General features: G+C 33.9%; 2 protein-coding genes across 2 annotated transcripts; one reads left to right on the top strand and one right to left on the bottom strand.

The window, feature by feature from the left end:
* The first annotated feature begins 3,975 nt into the window (after nucleotides 1-3,975).
* On the top strand, nucleotides 3,976-5,675 carry LOC126689630 (uncharacterized). The gene is made up of 3 exons (XM_050384859.1): nucleotides 3,976-4,061; nucleotides 4,140-4,210; nucleotides 4,819-5,675. Exons 1-3 carry the CDS (start codon nucleotides 4,010-4,012, stop codon nucleotides 5,455-5,457), a joined length of 762 nt encoding a protein of 253 aa, XP_050240816.1. The 5' UTR covers nucleotides 3,976-4,009; the 3' UTR covers nucleotides 5,458-5,675.
* A 6,518-nt stretch (nucleotides 5,676-12,193) lies between these two features.
* On the bottom strand, nucleotides 12,194-13,838 carry LOC126732455 (zinc-finger homeodomain protein 2-like). Its single transcript, XM_050435305.1, has one exon. It carries the CDS (start codon nucleotides 13,487-13,489, stop codon nucleotides 12,710-12,712), a length of 780 nt encoding a protein of 259 aa, XP_050291262.1. The 5' UTR covers nucleotides 13,490-13,838; the 3' UTR covers nucleotides 12,194-12,709.
* Between the last annotated feature and the right edge of the window lie 5,242 nt (nucleotides 13,839-19,080).

The following is a 19,080-nucleotide window of genomic DNA, read 5'->3' as shown; positions in this document are numbered from 1 at the left end:
TAAATGATTTAAATAGTTTAAATCATTTACGCTTATTTGAAAATAGATTTGCAACATTGGTTTATGATTAATTTCTTAGATTAATAAATAATTATTTAATCAATATTCTCATTCCATTAAATATCACTAATAAAAGTATAAAACTACTCTTAACTATTATAAAATAATTTATATTACCTAAAAAAAAATTATAATAAAAATAAAAATAAGTTCTATGCCCAACTCTTCCAGTAACAAAGAAACACACACACACAAACTCTGTTCAAATCAAATCTCACTCCATTTTCCATTTCCTTCTTCAACATTTCTCTCTTTCTCTCTCATATGTCTCTGAAATCTAGCTTTGCAAGACTAGTAGCAACCATGAATATCTTCAGGTTCGTCGGTGATATGACGCACTTGATCAGTATTCTCGTCCTTCTTCTCAAAATCTATGCTACCAAATCTTGCTCAGGTAACTTTACCCCACCGTTTGGTTCCCGAGAAAATCGAAATGCAAACAAATTTTTGTAATCTCGTTTCCTTTTTCTCACTCAAATGTTGATATATTCTGTGATCTACCATGTTATTTACTAATTTTTGTTAATTTTGGGCTTTTTGAACAATTAGCGTAAAGGAAATGAAAATTGAAATATCATATTAACAAAGGTAGATAGCATGGCTACATATTACTTTGTTTGGTTGCCCAGAAAGTTGGAGCAATAAAATTCAAAAATTTCAAGTTATTAGTTGATTTTTTATTATTTATTTTTTCATTTTCGTGGTCTTTCAATTGTTTTTAGCGAAAATGACATGGTTAAGTGTGTAAAAAAAGGGTTTGTTTAGCTTCAGTATCAGTGAAATAGTGAGATTCAAATTTTTTTTTTCATTCACCTTAAATTTTCTCAGGAAACAAACAAAGATTATTTATATAATCAGTTTGTAATTTTGTTAATTTAAAAAGGGTAAATTGGGAAATTCATTTGGTCAATAATTTATCTACTCTACTCTCCCTCCAAATCTCTCCAATTTTGGGGAATTAAAAATGAGAGGTTAGAGGTAGTTGAAACCCCTCCAAACCCCTCCCCCTCATTCTTTAAAAAACTTCCAAACAAGATAATTGAATTACTCTCCCTCCCTTTACTCTACTCCTTCTCCTTTTTTTTTTAACTTCCAAACAGGCCGTATGCACTTAGTGGATAGTAGTTGGAGTCTTGGAGACAATTTGGAATCTATTCTTTTATGAGATTTTTTTTTTGAGGAACCAATCTGAGAAATATATATATATATATATATATATTTTTTTTTTTTTGAGAACAACCAATCCGAGATCTTAAATCAACACAAATGTACTTTTTTTTATTTATGGGGTTTCCTTGCCAACACAAAATTCCATTGCCTTTCTTTCTCTTTTCCTCAATTGTTATCCTCTTTTTCATTCTTATCTTTTGAAAAAAAAAAATTGATATAAAGTATAAACAAACCTTTTATATCCTAAATCAAAAAGAAAGTTTATCCATGTAAAATGTCAAGCACGATTTGAAACATTGCTCAAGGTAAGATTTCAGAAATTTCTTTTCATTCCCTTACCAATATTTGATTCATGCATGTTGTTATGAATGTGGCTAAATCAAATTATTCTTATCAACTTTTACTCAAACTATCACCTATTTCTCTCCGAAATTTCTTTGTTGTTCTTTGTTCATTGCTTTTAGCTTAAGATCATTTTTTTTTTTGAGTGTAATTAGGGGTGTTCATAGGTTGGTGTATTCAGTTTTGAAAGGGTTTTTGGAGCCACACCATCGACATCTATTTCCTAAAAATATGAGAACCATTGTCGCATAGTTGGACTGATTTTTTGCAACTTCAGTGGCGGCTTCCATTGATGTGTTAGTCGGCAGCCACCATCACGAGAGAGAGAGAGAGAGAGAGAGAGAGAGAGAGAGAGAGAGAGAGAGAGAGAGAACTTTCAAGGATTCAAATCCATTACCCACATAACAAATCAACCACAATCAAACCCAAAACCTAAGATCTAAATTTTTTTTATCAAAACCCACTCCTGAATCCAAATAAGGAGAGTGGAGATGTGAGTGTCTCACCTTCAAAGTTTAAGGAGCAAATGAGAGGCAGATTTGGATTGATTTGATTTAGGAAGCAATGGCTTTAGGATATATATGTGTGTGTGTGTGTGTGTGTGTGAGACTTGGTGACTCGATCCGGATTAGCTTGAACACCCTTATTTGTAATGTTTCCCTGATTCCCAAATAGCTATTTTTTTTTTTTTTTTTTTTGATAACATAGGAGAACTTCACTCAAATTAGTTGCACATCACAAAGCATACTATACAATAATCCACACTGTTAATCAAACTCCTACGGGTAACTAACCCCACCTGCCAAACTAATTACCGGGTAATCCAAGGACTTTTTACCCCTGACAGGCTAAGCAGTTTATCCTTATGCCTAGGAGGCAAATAGTTATTGTTTTTTGTGTTAGTTTCATACTCATAATATTAAATTTCATCTTTTTATGTTTGATTTTTATTTGTGTATTGTTTATTTATGCTTTAATCGATTAAATCAATTTTCTTGCATAGTAAAATTTTTAATGTTACTATTCCTTGTTTTTTATCATATTAGGCTATGCTCAAATGCTTTGATCACATAGTACTACGAAGAATAAGAACGACGAAAGCAATGCTTCAATTTCCCTTATCCATAGTCTCAACAACACCCCAATTTTTAAAGGCATGTTCAATATGCCCATATAGATGAAAAGTGGTTTTACATGTCCATAGAAGAGAAAAATATTATATTTTTCTCCAAGATTTGATTCATCTTGCAACCAACAATTTGATGGAAAAATTAGAAATGCAAGGAGCTGACCAAACAAACTCTAAAGTCAAGTGGCCACTATCATTATTAAAGACTTCAATAAATTATATAATTCTTCTCTAATTTGGGATTATTTCAAATTAAACCCTAAATTTTAATTTTTTTAAAATAACATAAACTTTTTAAATTATTGAAAGTACAGCCATACGCTATATCATTTTTTTAATAATAAAAATACCTAATAAATAAATTTGATTCTTTTTCTTTGTGGCCTTCGCCGCTCCCCTCAAAAACCATGCCTCAGATGGCTTATCATTTCATGGATGTTGAGTTTAGCCAACGTCAGTTGCCTTAAGTTCTAGATGTGGAAGAGATTCACAGTTCACCACTCTCTCTTTTGTATAATTTTAGGGTTTTTCTTTGGAATTTAGTGAAAGATAGACCTGGGCTTATTTGTTAAGTTTTTGTTGATGATTTTTGTTAATTGGGCTAATTTTTTCTTTATTTTTCAGATTGGTAAAGTTTTATTATTGGGCACATTTTTGTTATCATTTGGGCTTTTTTTTAAAAAAAAAATTAACAGGGTCAAGCTTTTGAAGGTAGGGGGCAGGTCAATTTTCGAACTAAACGAAACAGACTGATCAGCTCCAATAATGCAAGCCTCATTCCTACAGCTGAAACCAAGACTTATGTATAATACATAGGGAGGAAAAAGAAAAGCTGACATGGGCCAAGAAAGTCCAAATGGTGTCCAAACAAGACGAAGCTAAGCAGTACTCTGAGTTCTCTTTCAACAAGCCTTGTTAGCCCAGTGGAAAGGTAAACTATCCATATAGAGTCCAAATCTACACACATCAAACTTGTGGGGTGTTGATTGTGCTTTAAGTGCAACCCAAATTCTTTATTCCTTCCACGTAAAGAACTAGTCATTTAAGGAAAACAGCACTCTTCTTATATCCAACACTTACATGAATCACTTCCCATTTTCTGGCTGAGATATTTGGCTCCTAAATTTGAATAAGCCAACTGAAATAACGTCTCTAACGGTCATTCTTTCCCTAAACATCCTCTCTTATGTCCTCTTCATTCCAACTGTGCCACATGGTCCCATTCCCAGCAGTCCAAATCAATTTCACTAGGATTTAAGGAGGTTATATTTGCAGGACAAGTGAAAAAAACATATAATATAGATCAAGATGGACCAAGAAGCAGGAAGATGCACCAATGCTGATATACTTTCAATTCCTAGTCAGTAGAATTAAATTCTTATTTCTCAATTCATTAGTTTTTAGTTTCAACTCTTCATATCCTTTGTGGGTTTTGCAGATTTATCTGTTCTGTCATCTGGGGAGCAATCACATTTGAATTGTCATAGCGATGCATGGAATGGCTCTTTGGTAAGTATAAATATAAAGTTCCAGCTCTTATTACCTGTTTCTTTTCTTCATTTTTAATTACTGATATATAGTGATTTTGGCATTCTTTTACTAATGCTATTATTGTAACTATTTCTCTTTTTATATTGATAAAAATTGTTACACACTCTGATATAAAATTCTATGGATAAAATGTCTTTGGAGTGGTTTTTCTTTTAAAAAACTTTTTACTTTGTCACCAAAATTCTTGCGTCCTTTTTATTACTTTATATTTCAGTATGATTAGATACCGTTTATTTGATGAAAACTAAAAATTTATTCCTGAAAACACTGTAACAAAATAATTTTTAAAGGTGTTAATAATGTTGTGGAATCCAAATTTACATAGAAATCTGCGTTTTGCTGGGTTTGGTGGTCTGTGAACAATACGCATGAGACCCACTAAAAAAAAGCAAAAAGTACTAATTGAGCAAAATAGCCGATCCAAACTCACGCTACATTGAATTGTGGTGATTATTGCTATGTTATGATAATTGTTAAATTATTAATTCTGGGTACAAAAACGACAATTTATCAGTTAATTAGAACATTGGGGTCAATTAAATTAGTTTTTTTTCACTGTGGTACAGACTGATCTTAATGAAGCACATTCAAGGAATAATATCCGGAACAAGCAAGTCCTACTGGGGGCTGCCTTGTCAAAAGAGGAGCTGAAGATTCGCAGTGAGCTAGAGATGGATATAGAAAGAGATTTAGAGCAAGAAATTAAAGATGGGATATACCATCACGCACTCAGGTTGCACCGGCTTTACCAGCAGCGAAGGGAAAGGAATGAAAGAGAAGTATCTGCATTATTTGAGACACAAAGTCAACAAATAAAAAACAATAACAAAACACTTCTTGAGGTAAACATAAGCATAAAAATGAAAGGAGGAACCAAAATTGAAATAAAAGAGAGCAAGAAAGAAGCTCCTGAGAAGGGTAGGCCGCGGACTTCAAGATCAGAAAATGTGCAAGCAGTACTAATGGCTCCTAAGACCAAGAAGTTCGATTGGGCGAAGACTCTTCGATCCAATGCAGGTCCTATTGTTATTAACAGACAAAATAATGCAAGCTTAACTCTTGCTAGAACACCAAGCAATGGCCACAGCCGCTACTCGAATCTTAGCCTTGACACTGTTAGGAGAAATTGCACTAGTGCTTCTGGGCTGCTCAAGATCAAAGCAGGCGGTGAGAACAAAATACGTGAACAAGGATGGAAAGTTTGACATCCTTTTGGACTTTCTGATATGAAAAATAACAACGATACTACGTGTGATTTTGGGTCATGATATTGCTGTCTTGGGAATAAATTTATTCTTCGATGAATTGTTTTGCGAATTATTGTAAAAGGTTTGTTGATTATGAAAGGGATTTATTGTATTGTTATTTTGGGTGTTAAGCTGACCTTTTTTTATGTAAATAATAAATTGTATATTTTGGTGAATTGTGATCTAAGCGTTAGGCAAAAGTTGCATTAATATATTAATGACACATATATAGGAGAAAAAGAAAATAGAAGAATATTTAAAGTGGAGTCTCATAACATTAATTAATCATTAATCATACCAATCCCAATGGCATTAAATAATCCCAACATAGTAGTATTTATTTATTTTTTTTTTCCAAAGCTTGCAGACATTTAAGAGGCCCGCAGGAATTTCTAGAAGCTTCATAAAAAGAAAAAGGCAGGCATACCAAAAAGGTGACAAAATTGTGAGATTGTTGTTGGCCTCTGTGACCAACATGTAATAATGTGACATATGAACAAAAATTAATGAGACAAAAGATGAGCTGGGGAAGCTATTATGCCATGGGCTTGAAAATTATTGGGGGGGTGTGGACCTACGCCTGAGAATTACTTTGGACCTCTTGTCTGCCAAAGAGCCTGGGGATTTTGTCTTTAATCTTGGCCCATATGATAGTGGAATGGCCAACTTCAACCCCAAGCAATTGTTTTGATTTGGAAAATTAAGCTTTTTTCAAGGGTCATATTAATGGCCAAGATCCTTATACCTCAATGATATTACTCAATTCTCCTCTAGACTAGGTCAATGAACCGTTTGTTACTTTTCATGATCACTTTAGATGTACATTTAAACTACAGGATATGTATTATTTCATAAGGTTCAACTCCACCCTATAATGCTAGGTCTTGAGGCTTAATTAATAGTATTCCATATATGCTTTTCTGATGTTCATTACAATTGGAATTTGGAAAGCCAGAGTCCTATCACATTATTGGTGCCATTCGAAAGTCTCAAGTCGATATTTTGTTTCCAAAGTACAAATGTAGGAGAAGGTTCACATCTAATTATATGTTGAATTTTTTATTTAAAACATCTCACACTCTCAAGAATCTTGTAATTCAATTGACATTTTTTAGTGTTCTTAATGGAGATATTCAAAATTCGAATCATCTCACACCAACTATCAATATATTATTAAAAAAAACTATCACGCTCATTTTGTTGTGAGAGGATCAATAATTCAACTAAATGTAACCCACTATTCCCCTCCACCCGTTCCCCCCCCCCCCCCCCCCCAAATAATTTTTTAAAGCTTTAGAAGAAATATTGGTCTTGATTCAAGTCTTTTACACACATCTTGGAGCTGACCAAAAGAATCTCTCCCTGGAATTATCCAACGTATCTGAGACAGGAAATAACACTCATTTAGGGGATTAGTCAATGTTGGAAGTCTTAAACATCCATGTTAAAAAAGAGAAAAACATCTTTAATACATCTAGTGAATAAATTTGGATCACATCAATATCACATCAAGATTTACATTTTTACCAATTTTATCAAAACGCTTAACATACAAAAACAAGGATGATTAATTTCTTTTGACTTTTCCCTTTAATATATATTATGAATGAATAATTTTAAATATCACGCCAAGAGTTGCGTTTGAAAAAAAAAATCATTAATTTCTTTTGCCCTTTTCCCCTTCATTAATTTTTTTTTTAATGAATGAATAATTTTATTGAAACCAAATTCTAATAAAGTTGTGAGTTTCAATTAGTTCAACTAATAAAGTCTTTTTTATTTATTAAGAGATTTGGGTTTAAAACCTTCCAACACTGGAAATCAATTGTGCCTTAACTTGATGATAAAGAGTAATTATCATGAAGCATGCGATATATATGAATCCTTAATTTTTTTTTCCCTTTAATACACTTTAATCATTATTTCATATATTGGATATATGAGTCCTCCTTCTCACGTTGTGTGATTCTCACAATCATATGAGATCAATACGCTGTTAGAGAGAGGATGAACATTTTTCATGCATGAGATACTTTCTCTAACACTTATCTCAAAATGATGAAGTTGCTTTACTAGTCTAGGTGCCTTTGCTAATGGACTATAGGTGGTCTCTATGCAAGACACCTCATATTTTAATGGCACCTTTGATAGGGTAAATGGGGACCTCTAGTGAAGTACCTTAAAGACTTTGATGGTGCCTTCACTAGTGGGCCAAAAGATCGCCATAAGTTGAGTGTTATACACATTTCATTACTTCTTCTTTTTTTTGCTTTTATTCTTATTAGGAAAGTTAAAAAAAAAAGTTATTGTCACCATAAACCATTGCGGGATGATTCTATTAATTAAATATCAAAGCACAAAGATTTTCTTCAAATTTGATCAAAGGGATCTCTTCTCTTAGCATTTGTCATTTTAGTCATTCAAATAAATTATATGATTATTAACAACAACAAAAAAAAAAAACCATACAATTAATAAAACATGAATACTTATTTGACTCGTCATCTATTATTAGTAACTTAGGAGAACTTTCCTCCAAACTGGTTAATTTGGAGAGAAATTCTATCCAACATCAAATGTCTAAAATGATGCATTTTATTTCTAAATTCGAATTATTTGTTAGGATTCAAAGCTTTTGATTGCTTTTAAGGTTGGGTCGCCCGTAAACCATGTCCAAACTAATTGTTTAGACAAGCATTCATTTCAAAGCACCATAAAGTTGTGGGCTTGTGGTATCACATAGCATTACAATTGGAATCACAAAAAAAGGCTCACTTGCATCCCTTTGGACCTTGGATTGAGTAGGGACAAGCAGTGGACCACGATCTTATGGTCAGCTCCAGCTTCACAATTGGTGTGCCATTGAAGCGTCCTGGTCTTTCGACTGTCAAAAAGGTATCTAAGGTGCCAAAGCCAACATCTTTCGAACCTTTCCCTTCCAATCCTCAAGTTTGCTTTCAAAAAGTTGATCATCCAAACGAATCTCATGAGCCCCCTCTCTTTCAATGTCATTTGTGCACCTTGACTCATCTAGGACATATATGAACCTATATGCAAAGCAACTAGATAAGTCTAACACACACAGCATATAAGCTTGGATAATAATAGTTTCTTTATACTTTGAACGAGAAAATAGAAGAAAATATCTATTGGAAAAGTTATAGCCCAAGTCATATCAGATCTCCAAAAATTGAATAATGATACATAATGACATGAAAATCGTAAAATAGGCTAGTGGGTTTATAGCCTAATTGGCACCTACCTCGTCCTCAATTTTTAGTTTTTATATCACGGGTACGATTTATCTTCACACTCAAAGAGTCAAAAGAACGAAAACAAAAATAATGTAAAATAGTTTTTTTTTTCTCCCAAATTATGATGCCTTTTTTTTTTGAAAGGAATTATGATACCTTTTTAATTTTGTTAATATTTAAAAAGTTCAATTCATATTAATATGAACCATGTTCCTCTTAAAAAGTATGAACTAAAAAAAAATATTCCTCTTAAAAAGATATATATGCGAAAATTTTAAGAATGATGAAAAGTTAAGAAGATAACCATTGAGAAGCTTTTGAAAAAAAAAATAATAATACAATAACATGGAGAAGACATGAGCCGCAAAAAGAATAATGATTTCCATGAGCTGTACATAAAAATTCCAAAATAAGCATTTGCTATTTTGTGGCACCATGCCTAGACTGAAACCAATCGAGTGAAATCAAACCATGATTGGCAATGTTGGCGACTAACCGAACAAGGTTGTGATCTTCTTGACTATCAAACAGAAATATCACACACCAGCTGAATTTTGATATCAGAATTAGCGTACAAAAAACAAAGGTTGTAACTAGTGCTAGCTCCAAGTGTTTTGGTTTTGGCATACATCTTTTAGTGTCCAAATCAGGAAACGATATAGAAGACCCAAAGTGCGATACTCATGCGAAAACAATAGAAAAAGGTGCTTACTTCAATTCAATGCGTCAAACTGAAATGACTCATTGATAATGATAAAAGCATCTGATTTTGTTAATACAAGACAAATTATATTAACTTTCTCTTTTTTCGGTATATTTACGGGCTTTGCTAGAAGTTAAATTAATGTAAATTTCGATGTTCACACATCAAATCTTTGGCCAAGCATGAAACATAAACTACATATCTTTTGGTCATATAATGAATAGGGTTGTTGTTTGTAATCTGCCTACGTGTAGTGCAGAATTTGTGTTCATATTCACAAAGTAGCTTTATAAGATAGACATAAGAGGTAACAATAATGATAAGGCTTACAAAAATGATGAGTGGAAAACTAACCCCAAAAATGGATTACTACTGCTGTCTTTGAGTTTATCATTTTGCTGGTTCAGTTAATGATGATTATCAATGTCACTTCTATCATACCAAACAAGTATTATGGAAGTAAAAGTTGAAGAAATTAAGCCTACTTCATAATCAGAGTATAAGCAGCGGATATGGATGGCAGATTAGTGGATTATATATACAATAAGATGAAACCCATTAATTTTCAACCTTCATTGAGAAATTAACCTCAACCTTCATTGTTTTTAATTTTCACAAAAAATGTTGCGACTACCATCTAGCTTAGGATAACTTTTGAACTCAAAACCTTTACTTTGAACTTTCTTTTCAATGGCCAAAGTATAAAGACAATCCATGAATTGATCAGATTAAGTATATTCATAGGAACAGGATGCTTATACAAACTGTCCGATCCAGCTAACCTTTGACCAAGATTTCCGAATGTGGACCACATCACTTATTTGCAGCTTTAACTGCATACCCCCCGAAGAAGCAAAGCATCTTTAATTAGAGCATTTCTTGTGGGTAGGGCTTGGACTCCAGAAGAGGCAATCAATCAAAAAAGTTATATCTCTTGCTAGTTAAAATGAAACATCAAACCCCATACATAGAACTAAGGACCCCTTAGGCCTTAGCCACATCTCTCTCTCTCTCTCTCTCTCTCCGTATTTTGCCGCAAGTAAGGAAGCAGGTCCACCCGTCCAGCATTATCAAGCTGACTGAACCGTGACTCCAGGAAAGTGACCTTAGCTACCACTAAATTCCCATTATTGAATGACCATCAATCTTGTTGTTATAAGGAGCCGAACCAAAATAAAAAATAGGTGTGGATGATGTTTAATATAAAGTTATAAACTATTATCATTGCTGTACTTGTGTAATTTTCTAATAAGAAAAACAAACGAGTAAACCATTGTATTATGAATGAGGATGAACAACATCAAAACAGATTCTTGGGATCTCTAATGGATTTAGCTCACCAAAAGCGGAATCTTCAAGTATGGTAGTAGTTGAGGAGTTGCAGACAAAAGCTGTGTGCCCTTCTGATATATTTTTATAAGAATTTTTTGGCTGCTGAAGTGCCCACATGTTCCCTTTGAAATAGACTCTTGAAAGAGAAAAACAAAAAAAAAAGAAAAAAAAAAAAAAAAGAAGAAAAAAGGAAATTGAAACAAGCTTTGGATCTATCGAATTTCTTGAGCATGAACTTATTAACCTACATTTGGATTTGAGTTCTTGAGAGAAGTACTGCTGTTGCTGATATATTTTCTTTCCCAAGACAACAAAACTAGTAATATTGACAAAATTCAACCCAAATAAAAAATAGTAACATTGACAAATAAAAAATTAGATAAAATTCACATGTAATAAAACAAACCCTTCTGATTCATATCTTTTATTTCCTTCCCAAGGTTACTGACCTATTCAATGAGTAAACATCTGGGTTCTACCTTCCCCTTAACAGGAGGTCCATCATATGATTAAACAGATGTAATATATTAAAATAGAAACTATATAATTCATATAGCAAGGATAAAAGCAAAGAGGGAAAAAAGAAGAAGAAGAAGAAGAAAGAAAGTAAAATTAAAGATCAATCAATGTGAGCAGTGATGACTGCAAAAGTAAATGCAATGAATTCGAGAAAGAGGAAAGACTTGGCAACAGAAACAGATCAGACAAGGGGGTCTGTGGTGACAGTAATTAAACTTTGCTTCTTCTATGATGTTTTAAAGTTGGCCAAAGTACCTTCAGAAGAAAAGATGAGAAGAAGAAGAAGAAGAAGAAGAAATGAAAGCAAGCCAAGGTTCTGAAAACATCATGTAAAAGCCCAAAGCATGTGCATCCACATTGAAGGTTCTGTGTTGATAAACAAAAAGCAGCAAGAAAAGTAAACTCATGCAATACTATCCATAATGCTTCTAACATAAACCCCCCATACCCTCTCTCTCTCTCTCTCTCTCTTTCTCTCTCTCTCTCTCTCACTCTCACAGAGGACTGAAACGAAAAGTTGGGATAGTAATAAATGACAGACAGATACTTAAATACACGTAGAAAGAGGTGAAAACGGAAAATGCAGGTAGTCACACGTTTGGGGTGCAGAGAGAGCTCCTATTCCAAGTGCCTGAGATGAAACAAACTTACAAATGAGAGGTCAATTTTCTAACTTCCAACATAAACGAACCAGACTATCAACTGCAATAATGGAAAGTCCTCATTCCTAGAGCTGAAAGCCTGAAACAAGGACTTATATAATACATAGGGAGGAAAAAGAAAAACCCTTGAACCCCATTAATATCTACTACCGGTACCATATATATAGACTATAGAGCACCCATTTGCTAGCACTGTTACTACCGGAGCATATATATAGGTAATGTAACAAAGCAAAGATTTTGCATGCACTGAAATATGAAAATGAAATTAGCTAGCCCATCAACAATAGTCTAATCCAAATTGACAATATCCATCCAAAACACCAGCAGCAGTACTACCTAAACACAAAACCCTCCCCCCCCAAAAAAAAAAAAGAAAAGAAAAGCAAACCCTAAAATCCCGAGAAAAGTAGCAGAATTTCTCAGCAAAGTCAGCAGCAACACAATTTCCCACTTCCAATTCCTTCATCCCCGTACCAATCTTTCTTTCAGTGCACTGAGCTAGCTAGCTAGATAGAGAGATAGAGAAAGAGAAAGAAAAAAAAAAAAAAAAAGACAGACATTAATAACAGACAGAAAGAGAAACCAAAACCAGTCCCCTCCTCCCTTCTTTCTTAAAAATCCTTCTTCAATGTCTAGACTTTAGCTACAAAAGAGAAACACATCTTCATCTTCTTCGTCTTCTTCATCTTCTTCTTCTTCTTCCAAATCTTTTTTATAAAAAAAAACTAGCTAGCTAGCTAGGGCTTCTTACCGAGTGTGTGCTTGTTGTTGTGCATCCAAACCTTGAGCACATGACGCTTAACCCCAGTGTCGTTACAGAACTGCTGCACCACCTGCTCATCATGCTTCTGAATCCTCCAACCCAACCTCTCAGCCAGTTCCATCATCCTCTCCTTCTGCTCCTGCGTGAACTTTGTCCTAAACCTCTTCTTCGAAGCCGTCCCTACATACCCACCACTCCCTCCACTTGGGTTCGACACGTCATCTTGCTCATCCCTACTATTTCCCCCACCCCCACCTGATGTCGATGGCAAAGCCAACGGCCTCTGCTGGGTCGCCACTAGATACCCAGCTGGGGTTCGATAGTACTGAGAGAATTGATGGTGGTGTGGAACCATGTAAGCATCGCCGGAGGCCATGGCGGCGGCGGAGGCCGGGGAAGTCGAGATTCCGCCGTGTCCCTCGCCTTCCTTACGGTGGAAGTTGCGGTGGCAGTTACAAGCTGCGCATTTAAGCCCATCGAGTGTGCCTTCAGCTCCAGCTGGCATGAACTCCCCACAACCGTCAAGCGCGTGGCCTCCGAGACCCACCGCGTGGTTCTTCAGACACTCACGGTACCTCGGCTTCCTCGACGGCTGAGTCACAGCCTCAGCTCCTCCACTTCCTCCTCCTCCTGATGCTGCTAATACTCCACCAGAGTTTTGCATTTTGACTCGACCCAAGTTCCCCAACGAGTCGTAACTCGCCCCACCGAGCTCCATCTCTTCATCGTGATCTTCTTGATCCTCGAAATCCATTTTACTCTCAGTAAAAAATAATAAAAATAAACTAAAATCACCGCCACTGCCACCAAAGGCAAGAACTTATTTTTACAGGAAGTTTTCACTTTTTTTTTTTTGGTTTGGGATTTAATGGGTTTTGGTTATGGGGCTTAAAAAAGGTTTTAAGCAGAAGAGAGAAGATAAGAGGAGTGAGATAGTGTGGCCATGAATTTTTTGTTTACCTATCTCTCTCTCTCTCTCTCTCTATCTATCTCTCTGCAAAAAGAGCTGTCCTTCTTCATAGTCCTTCATATACTTTCCTGTTTCTGAAACCCAGTTAATTGGCCCTCAATCCTGTCTCCTTTCTACCCGCTATACCCGGTAAACCGGTTTTTTTTTTTTAAATTAATTTATTTTTACTGAGAAGTAAAAAGCTAAAGACAGTGAAAATTCGAAGGGGTTGTGGGGAAGGTGCCTGTGACTGAAATTCAGAAGTGGAGTGGTGGTACAGTACTACAGTCTGCAGCACAAAAGAGAAAGAAAAAAAAAGGAATCCGAAAAAAAAAAAAACTACTTAACAATAACAATATCATTAGCATACTCTTTTTCTTCGTTTCTGAAACTCCACGCGCTCAAAAACCTCCACATTATAATAATAATATATTAAAACGACACTAAAAACCCTGTGGGTCATGTCAAACCTGTCCGCACGCATTCCCGTACCTGAAACTAACTGACTTGAGGTGGGGGCCCAGTGGAGTGGCGCGTAGGTGGCGCGTGAAAAAGTGGTGGATAAAGAACAGTACATAACCTCAAAAGAAGACAATTATAAAGGTACTATTGTGGGGGAAGAGAAAGGGAATGGGGTGTGTTTTTTTTTCGAGTTAGAGTGATATGGATGGTGAAGGCAAAGGGAACAGAGGGAGTAACTGTACGGAGTTAAGGGTGTGAGTGTAGGGGAGAGGGAACATGTAGACCGGCCACGGAATTACATAGGAAAAATTACATTGTCGGCATTAAAGGCTGCTTGCTGCCTACGTGCGCTCTTCTCCGACATGGGTGACGCGCGCTTCGCGTCAACATGCATTTAATATTTTCTCTGTCCGTAAAACAGACGACGCCACGCGCTTCCACTACTACGTGCTTCCATTTTTTTTTTCTTTTTTTGTTGTTATAAGTAGTGTTGTCTGTCAATCCGTCCGACCCGACCCACATGTCCGAATGGATCTGACCCGAAGTTCCACAACCGGATTTGAATGGCTAGACAGTGGCGACTTCAGGATTTTCTTTTAGGAGGTCAATAGTGTCTTAAGTTAAGATTTTGTTATTGGGAGTAAAAAATAAAATGATTAATTAATATTTTTTTTATATACAATTGTCATATTACATACAATAATCTAACATAGTATTCTAAATAACATACAATACAACTATATTGTAAAATAGTTTAAAAAATTTATTAATAGTTTAAAGATCGGTAAGAAAACAATGGAAAAATGCATATAAATAAATAACTAATCATAATATTTGTCAAATTAATAATAATTTATTATAATCAAATGTAATATCAATTAAATAAAAATATATGATAAAGAAGAATAGTAACACATTTAAGAGTAAGTCAGACAGTAAATGTTAAACTAAAGAAAATAAATAGTAACTTATATAAGATTTTGCTTTTAAAGTGTATGGATTTTTAACCACACATGTGGTCATTCTCTTGGAATTGGAGCAAGCACTAAAAGACTTTTTGGTATCGAAAAATTGTAGAACACTTATCAAACTACTTGATTAGATAGAAAGAAAATATAGAAGGGAGAAAGAGAGAATGAGAAAATAATCATAGATTTAAATACATATCAGCTGGTTGTACAAGTGGTGTAATTTTTTGTTGATGAAGGAGAAAAGTGCAGAAAAAAGAGTTTCATTCTACCATCAATAGTAAAGTAAGCTAGAGTCCAGAGTGAAAGTTTATTTTTTTTTTAACAAAGGAGCAATTTTAAGAGTAGTGCTATTAACAAAACATTTACGCAAGAAAATCTAGATGGCAAGTTGTTAGAAGTATGTAAAAAAAGTGATGTCGGTTATGGGTTTAGATAAAAAGCCAATTACAATTTGTCACTTAATCTTTATTGTAAAAATATTGTGAAAATAGTACTAATATGATCATATTTAAAGTTTATTTCAATTGGGTTTAAACAAAATTTAGGATCAAGGTGTTCAAAATTTTATTTTAAGGGTCAAAACAAAAAAAAAAATTAAAATTTTTATATATAATTATTTTTTTGGGGCCAAGCCAGGGGGTTCATTTGAACCCCCTGGGCTGGCTATAGAGCCGCCGGTGGGTGTGGGCCAGTTAAAGATAAAATTTTGGGTTTTCGGTTCAATTTCAAGTTCCACAACTCATAACTCGTAGAAACCGACCTGACATGTGAGAAGTTTAAAAATAAGGCAAATAAATTAAACCCGTTCAGTTTCATTCTTCAAAACAATATTTTCATGCTCCGTCTCCCCTTCTTTGATCTCTCTCACAAATCCCTAACCTCTTCTTACAGCTGCCCCGTTGTCATCAAGTTCCTCAAACCCAACTCTCGAAGCCTCCTCAAATTTGCTTTAAATATCCTTTGATCTTGTGTATCTGATGGTGGGTCAATAAAAAATTTAATTTTTTTTTATAAAGATTTCGCATTGATCTTGTGATGGATGTGGTGATGATGGGGGAGGGGAGTAGTGGTGGTGTCGGTTTAGTGTTATATCTCTCTTTCTTTTTTCGTTTCAATCCATAGATCTGACGTCTTGTTTATGCTATGTGATTTCTATAGTTTGTATTTGGGTTTGTGTCCTTTGGGTTTTGATTTCTCTGCATTCTTTGGGTTGATTTCTCTGTCCTTTTGGGTTTTGATTTCTCTGTGTCCTTTTGGTGTTGATTATGTGTTTTTGGATTGATTTCTCTGTTTCTATGTTCTTTTGAGTTTTGATTTCTGTATTCTTAGGTTTGTGATTTCTCAATTTTCTTCTTTTGCTTCAAACTCGAAATTACCTGACGGCTTCGACCTGCTCAACCAATGACTCAAGCCGCCGGGTTCGACTCGAGCATTCAGTTGATTGCGGGTCCATTTTATGTTCACCCAAGCCAATTGGGTTGGGTGCAAGTCAACCCAAAATTTGATCTGACCCTACCCATGGACAACCCTAGTTACAAGTGTGAAGTGTCCAAGACAGATTCCGATATTATTTTTGGTACCAAATAATTTCATTTGATTACAAGATTCTTGACAATTGACATAAAGAATTAGCATTCATTTGTTTTTAACAAAAATCACATTTTACATTCTAAAAAATTACTTATTTATTATAATATATTATTTTATAACTCAGCCGAAACCTAGGTATTGTCCCTCAAAGTGAAAAGTCTATGTGAGGGTTTTTCAATAGTGTCATTACTTATGTTATTACAAAAGAAAAAATATATACAATAAATTAAATCACATTGCATTTCATTGAATATGAATTTACATTTGGTAGAAAAATTACAAGACTATGGTCCCAAATACAATTTAAGAAAAAATACATAGCTTTGGTTCTAATTATATTCTACCAAATATAAAATTACATAGATAAGGTACTATCTAGAACCATTGATCTAAGTTTGGAGGCGAAGTTATAAATTGGGAATGTGTTAGACACCCACTTTGTTCAGTAAAACCGGTCTCCTAGACTATGGTAGCCAATTAAATATTCTATACAATCATGTCAAACAATTACGTAACATATGTCACAATAAAATTGAAATTGAAAATTATCATATGAACATATTGTAACATGCACATACATTAAAGTGTGAAATTTGAACTTATTCTAATTTGAAAATTGAAAATTGGATTTTTGAGAGTTTGATTAGAATTTAAAATTTTGAAATTGAATTTTATTTGAGAATTTTATTTTTATTTTGCACTTGAAAATTTGAAAATGGATTTTGGGTTTGAAAATGAAGTTTGAGTTTGAAAATCAAATTTGATGTTAAATTTGAATTTAAGTTTGAAATTTATACTTGAATTTAAAAATAATTTTAATTTTTTACGTACAAAATGAAATTTACTTTAAAAAAAGAAAGATATTATTATAACTTCAACTAAACTTATGGATCTGGCACAAACAAAAGGTCAAGAATATATTATGAACATTTGTAAAATTCTAAGACCAAACGAAATCACAAATGATATTGCCCAAGAATTAAGATCTAACATAAGATTTCAATTGAGGAACATGCATCATTTTCCTATTTAGATCCTAACTAGCATGGTAAAATTATGATTAAATTAATTTATACACGCATGACATTTACATAGCAATTTAATTATAGCACACATACAAGCATACAAATACACAAACAAAGAAATAAAACAAAATATTAGAAACAATTACTTACACATAATATTACAAACAATGGAAAATTCCTTTAGAGGCGTAGAGGAGTGAGAAAAGAAGATGCCTAGGGACGTTTGATCACCTTGGAAAATGATCAAAGGCTCCTACCCTTGTTGCTTCCTCTAATACTCTAAAGAAACTACTTCTAGCGTCTTAGAGACGAACTAGAAGTGTTGCTTCATTGCACTAAGCATCTTGGCAGACCAAAGTGCAAAAGCAGCTTCTAGCTCCTCTAAGAGACTGGGGGCAGGGTGCTTTGGAATGACGGTGTCTCTCTCTATTTTTAGAGGGTTGCGAAGGCTCTAGAAAGAGGGCTGGAAGATTGATTTTAAAGATAAGGATGGTAGATTAAGCCTTTTGGGTCAAATGTTGTCTATATATGTTATATTAACTACTCAATTGGAGGTTCCTCAAGGTGTTATATTCTCAACAAGTGGTATTAACCCTTGAAAGTGTAATTGCACAATGCAGTAGCTCTAACTATTGCACTAGATGTCAATCCCGATATTAGTTTCATAGTTGAAACATTTTTTTGTACTGATCAAATTTCTCAATTACAAATCAAAATACTTTAAATTTTCTTAATTGCACATAAGAATTGCATTAATTTTTCAATCACGGATAATGTTTTTAGCCAACCCACGTCATTTTTCTCAATTACAATTCAATATCCGATAATTATTCTTCCTCAAAAAAAAAAAAAAAATCCGATAATTATTGGGATTTTTTTTAAATTTGTTTTGAAACTTTTTTGTTTGAAAGATTCCTAATCTCATGCCTATTTCATGTAATAGCTATCTATTATAGAAGGACAATTTCTATATGAAATGAAATGATATCATAGTCTTAATAAAAATTATAAATTTAAAGATATATTTAGTATCATTTTATTTAAAGTTTTAAATAATGTGGCATCCTATACATTATCAGATACAAGAAATAAAATCTTTACCTTGAAAAATGGAGAGAGTTCACTTAAAATGGAGAAGATTTTATCTTGGAATTTTTCTTTTCACTTGCCCAAATTTCAAATCTAAAAAAATAAAATTATTCTCTAAGGATAATCAATAGCAAAGTATTCAACTACCCTATACTAAATCAATAATTAGTATGGTTTTTTATGGAGTTTATAGTGTGTCTTTGTGAGTATTGGGAAATTTAAATCCTGGTTGTGTATAAAGCCAAGTGATTGATTAGTT

This window comes from Quercus robur, chromosome 6 (genome assembly GCF_932294415.1).
Source record: "Quercus robur chromosome 6, dhQueRobu3.1, whole genome shotgun sequence".
Taxonomy (NCBI): domain Eukaryota; kingdom Viridiplantae; phylum Streptophyta; class Magnoliopsida; order Fagales; family Fagaceae; genus Quercus; species Quercus robur.
The sequence above is the reverse complement of the archived record's forward strand: the minus strand, read 5'-3'. Positions and strand labels throughout refer to the sequence as shown.

What these genes read in the sequence shown, in the direction of transcription:
- LOC126689630 (XM_050384859.1), top strand. Translation starts at nt 4,010, where the DNA reads ATGGACCAAGAAGCAGGAAGATGCACCAATGCTGATATACTTTCAATT. An exon ending in TGATATACTTTCAATTCCTA is followed by an intron (nt 4,062 to 4,139) that starts GTCAGTAGAATT and finishes TGGGTTTTGCAG; the next exon opens with ATTTATCTGTTCTGTCATCT. An exon ending in ATGCATGGAATGGCTCTTTG is followed by an intron (nt 4,211 to 4,818) that starts GTAAGTATAAAT and finishes ACTGTGGTACAG; the next exon opens with ACTGATCTTAATGAAGCACA.
- LOC126732455 (XM_050435305.1), bottom strand. Translation starts at nt 13,489, where the DNA reads ATGGATTTCGAGGATCAAGAAGATCACGATGAAGAGATGGAGCTCGGT.